Source organism: Chrysemys picta, chromosome 25, assembly GCF_011386835.1.
Source record: "Chrysemys picta bellii isolate R12L10 chromosome 25, ASM1138683v2, whole genome shotgun sequence".
Lineage (NCBI taxonomy): Eukaryota > Metazoa > Chordata > Testudines > Emydidae > Chrysemys > Chrysemys picta.
The window spans coordinates 2,881,596-2,887,030 of record NC_088815.1 but is presented as its reverse complement, the minus strand read 5'-3'; the positions used below and the strand labels follow the sequence as shown (position 1 = coordinate 2,887,030).

The window sequence follows — 5,435 nt, the reverse complement described above, 5'->3', positions numbered from 1 at the left end:
CCAGTGAGGACATTGCACTACAATATGAACAAGGGACTCCCAATGTACAGTCCCCCCAGATTACCTGGCTTTACATTTCCAGCACTTGGGTAACACTTTGTGTGTCTGTGAGCACAGACAGAGAACAAACATGGGCCCAGCGCCACATGCCACTGACTGATATTGCTACAATGGGAGGTGGTAGCCAACTTTATTAAGGACCAACTCACACCCACATGCAGATAGACTGTAGGGCACCATGCCGGCTTCAGCCCCATTGACAGGAATAGGAGGGGCACCAATTTTGCATAGGGGATCATTCAGAAGTTGGTGCCTTTTGTCATGTTTTCATGAGACAGAGAAAAAATCCCCCCAAAATCAACAGAGTTGCAATGCAAGTGCAGGAGCTGGCAGTGCTGGGAGAGGGGCAGGCCCAGCATGCACCACCTTATTCAGCCCACACATTAGTCTACTGCCAGGTGTGTGCCTGGTAACCATGTGTGTAACCATGCCAAGGTCCCAGCCCTGCAATGGGATCTGCATGGATGGACCCTCGTGCCTGCCCAGAGCCCCACTGATGTCTCTGGGCGGGATCTTGGGCTGTCATGGGTCTGATTGCAGGCCTGGGGCCTACGTGTTAATGTTTTTTTTCTTAATATGTCAGTGAAGAGGAATATATCACAAAAACATGGAGCAGCTCCAAGACACCGATTCAGTGGCTGGCAGGGTCAGGGCTTGAAGGGGATCACCCCAGGCTTTAATCTACTTTCCCATCATTACAATCCGCCGCCGGGCAAAGTCCCACAGACTGAAAAATCTATTTACAATTAAAAACAGCAATGCAATTCTTTTTCCAAGAAATGTAAAATAAACAAAACGCCTCTAATTTTTAGAGCATGTCCAACTAGTGCAGCTTTATTACCTTGCACTACCCCTCTCAGCTGTGCAGTAGAGTAACAACCAACATCTCCTCTGGGCACATTCCTTTATTAACAAGTATTTATAGGAAAGTAGCACACAGGCTCCAGTCAGGATTGAGGGCATATTGTGCTTGAGGGCATATTGTGCTAGGTGCTGTACAAGCTAGAACAAGTCAGTCCATGCCCTGGAGGACTTGCCGTCTGAATTGTGCGTCTGACAACATGGTGGGCTACAATCAAAGAAGCTACAAAATGGGACCATGTTGACTGCTAGCGCCTGAGAAATAAAACAGGGGAAATCAGCGTTTGCCAATGGAAAAAGTGGAGAGAGCTGGGCAGAGGCTGCAATTTTAAGAGGATGTTTATCCACTCAGGAGAAAAACTATAAGCGCTGTGACACCCTCAGACTGGGCACTTCCACGTTATGCCCGAGCCCTGGGCGACTGGGAGTCTGAACTCACTCCGATGGAAAGGACGTCAATGAGATTCCGATAGAACATTGGTTTCAGTGTTTATACCAAGCTATGGCATGAACCTGGTTCAGAGACAATTTGCCCAGCCTACAGGAGATGATGTCACAGGCTGAAACATTCTACAATCATTAACTGATAAAGGAAGGGAGGGAAGACAAAGGGAGGAATGTCTGTCCAGTCTGCTCAATAAGTCATCCAGAAATGGGCACATGTCCGGGGCCAGCTCAGCACCATTGTCAGGGTCCCTGCATGGCCATTACTGCAGCTCCCACAAAACTATTCGCTTCCGTTCAACTCAGGTTCTTATCTCACCCTCGTCACCAGCACCACCTCAGCACCTTCCACAGATGCAGTAGAGGCCGTGACTAACAGCTGTCGTGTGGTTTGTTTCCTCTCTCATTGTCTCTCCTCCAGGGTGAACAGTGTGAAGTGCCGTGTTTTGTTTTGGTAGGGTTGTGTTTAAATATGTCCAGGCTGCTCGGTGACGCAAGGCAAGTTGGAGGAGCGCACTTGGCACTTGGAGCAGAAGGCAGGAGGTTTGGGACAATCCTTAGCTCCCAGGCAAGTTCATTCCACAGACAGGCCTGGTCTACACTATGAGTTTAGTTCAAATTTAGCAGCGTTAAATCAAATTAACCCTGCACCCATCCACACAACAAAGCCATTTACTTCGACATAAAGGGCTCTTAAAATCGATTTCTGTACTCCTCTCCGACAAGGGGAGTAGCACTGAAATCGACATTGCCGGTTCGAATTAGGGTTAGTGTAGACAAAATTTGATGGTATTGGCCTCCGAGAGCTATCTCACAGTGCACCACTGTGACCGCTCTGGACAGCAATCAGAACTTGGATGCACTGGCCAGGTAGACAGGAAAAGCCCCACGAACTTTTGAATTTCATTGCCTGTTTGCCCAGCGTGGAGTGCACAGGTGACCACGCAGAGCTCATCAGCACACGTAACCATGCAGTCCGAGAATCAAAAAAGAGCACCAGCATGGACCGTACGGGAGGTACTGGATCTGATCGCTATATGGGGAGTGGATTCCGTGCTAGCAGAACTACGTTCCAAAAGACGAAATGCCAAAACATTTGAAAAAATCTCCAAGGGCATGATGGAGAGAGGCCACAATAGGGACTCATATCAGTGCCGCGTGAAAGTTAAGGAGCTCAGACAAGCGTACCAGAAAACCAAAGAAGCAAACAGAAGGTCCGGGTCAGAGCCGCAAACATGCCGCTTCTACGTTGAGCTGCATGAAATTCTAGGGGGGGGGGGCGCCACCACTACCCCACCCCTGACCGTGGATTCCGAGGAGGGGGTAATCTCAGCCATGCCTGAGGATTCTGCAGACAGGGAAGATGATGAGGAGGATGACGACGACGAGCTTGCGGAGAGCACACAGCACTCTGTTCTCCCCAACACCCAGGATCTTTTTCTCAGCCTGACTGAAGTACCCTCCCAACCCTCCCAAGGCATTATCCCAGACCATGAAGCCATGGAAGGGACCTCTGGTGAGTGTACCTTTGTAAATATAAAACATGGTTTAAAAGCAAGCGTTTTTTAATGATTAATTTGCCCTGAGGACTTGGGATGCATTCGCGGCCAGTACAGCTACTGGAAAAGTCTGTTAACGTGTCTGGGGATGGAGCAGAAATCCTCCAGGGACATCTCCATGAAGCTCTCCTGGAGGTACTCCAAAAGCCTTTGCAGAAGGTTTCTGGGCAGTGCAGCCTTATTCCGTCCTCCATGGTAGGACACTTGACCATGCCATGCTAGTAGCAAGTAATCTGGTATCATTGCATGACAAAGCCTGGCAGCGTATGGTCCCGGTGTTTGTTGGCATTCAAGCAACAGCCATACTTTATCTTGCTGTGTTATCCTCAGAAGAGTGATATCGTTCATGGTAACCTGGTTGAAATATGGGAATTTAATTAAGGGGACAGAGGTGGCCGTTCCTACTGGGCTGTTTGCCTGTGGCTGAAAATAAATCCTTCCCTGCAGTTAGCCAAGCGGGCGGGGGGTTGGGGGTGCGGGGGGATCATTGGCGCTGAGCTTTTCACGTTTGGTTAGCAGGGATCTTCTCTGATACCAGCCACACAGTGGGGGGAGGAGTAAAGCGATCATCTCACAGAATTGGACGGGGGGGGGGGGTGTTAGTTTGGTTTCTGCAGGGATCTTCCCTGATACCAGCAATGCGGTGGGGGGAGGGGTAAAGTGATCATCCCAGAGAATTGGATAGGTGTGGGGGGGGTTAATTTGGATTCTGCTGCTGCACGTTAACAGGAAAACCGCAGCACTCAATGGGCTTTGCTTGGTATGGGAAAGGAGGGCACTGCTTTAATGAAGGTTGCAGAAGCCGAAAGACAATGACTTACCATGGCTTGCATGCAAGCCGAATTCTGTTGCCCGGCCCTGCGTCTGTGATCTCTAATACCAAAGCTGCAGGCACTCAATATAAGATGCAAAATGCGACCTTGTACCGAAATCACATGTGCTATGTAATGTGAATAGTGTTGCTCACCATGAAAGAGTATAAGCATTGTTCTGTAAAATGTATCTTTTTAAATACTTCTCTCCCTTTTTTCCCTCCCTCCCGCAGCTGCACATTTTTCAAGCCTCCCTCCTCCATCCCGAAGGCTATTTCAAATAAGGTGGCGGAAAAAACACACGCGAGACGAAATGTTCTCGGGAATCATGCAATCGATCCGCAATGAAAGAGCTCATCTGAATGAGTGGACGGACACGGCATCAAAGTACAGGAAAGATGCCAGTGAACGTGAGGACAGGAGGGACCAACGTGAAGACAGGAGGGACAAAGGTGAGGAGAGGAGGGACCCTCGAGATGAGAGGTGGCGGCAGGAAGATCAGAGGAGGCAGGATGCGATGCTGGGGCTGCTGCGTGAGCAAATGGAAATGCTCTGGCGTCTGGTGGAGCTTCAGGAATGGCAACAGGATCACAGAGTGCTGCTGCAACCCAAAGTATAACCGCCCTCCCCAAGTTCCATAGTCTCCTCACCCAGACGTATAAGAACGCGGGGGTGGGGGGGAGCTCCATGCACCCTGCCACTCCATCCCAGTGGACAGCCCAAGCAAAAGGCTGCCATTATTTTGAACTTTTGAAGTGGCCTTTTCCTTCCCTCCTCCCCTCCTCCCAAACCCCATCTCTCTCCCTCTTTTTATAATCAATTAATAAATAATACATGATTTTTAAATGATAGTGACTTTATTTCCTTTGAAAGCAAGCTGTGATCGAAGGGGGAGGGTGGGTTGCTTTACAGGGAATGAGTCAATCAAGGGGGCGGGTTTTCATCAAGGAGAAACAAACAGAACTTTCACACCGTAGCCTGGCCAGTCATGAAACTGGTTTTCAAAGCTTCTCTGATGTGCAGCACTTCCTGGTGTGCTCTTCTAATCGCCCTGGTGTCTGGCTGCGCGTAATCAGCGGCCAGGCGATTTGCCTCAACCTCCCACCCCGTCATAAAGGTCTCCCCCTTACTCTCACAGAGATTGTGGAGCGCACAGCAAGCAGCAATAACAATGGGAATCTTGGTTTGGCTGAGGTCTGAGCGAGTCAGTAACGTGCACCAGCGAGCCTTTAAACGTCCAAAAGCACAGTCTACCAACATTCTGCACTTGCTCAGCCTGTAGTCGAACAGCTCCTGACTACTGTCCAGGCTGCCTATGTATGGCTTCATGAGCTATGGCATTAAGGGGTAGGCTCGGTCCCCAAGGATAACTATAGACATTTCAACATCCCCAATGGTTATTTTCTGGTCAGGGAAGTAAATCCCTTGCTGCAGCCGTTTAAACAGATTAGTGTTCCTGAAGACGCGAGCGTCATGAACCCTTCCCGGCCAGCCCACGTTGATGTTGGTGAACCTTCCCTTGTGATCCACCAGTGCTTGCAGCACCATTGAAAAGTACCCCTTGCGGTTTATGTACTGGCTGCCCTGGTGCTCCGGTGCCAAGATAGGGATATGGGTTCCATCTATCGCCCCACCACAGTTGGGGAAACCATTGCAGCAAAGCCATCCACTATGACCTGCACATTTCCCAGAGTCACTA

General features: G+C 49.7%; 1 protein-coding gene across 1 annotated transcript; it reads left to right on the top strand.

The window, feature by feature from the left end:
* Positions 1–919: 919 nt before the first annotated feature.
* Positions 920–4,537, top strand: LOC135977430 (uncharacterized). Its single transcript, XM_065578386.1, has 2 exons — positions 920–2,881; positions 3,970–4,537. Exons 1-2 carry the CDS (start codon positions 2,335–2,337, stop codon positions 4,353–4,355), a joined length of 933 nt encoding a protein of 310 aa, XP_065434458.1. The 5' UTR covers positions 920–2,334; the 3' UTR covers positions 4,356–4,537.
* The last annotated feature ends 898 nt before the right edge of the window (positions 4,538–5,435 follow it).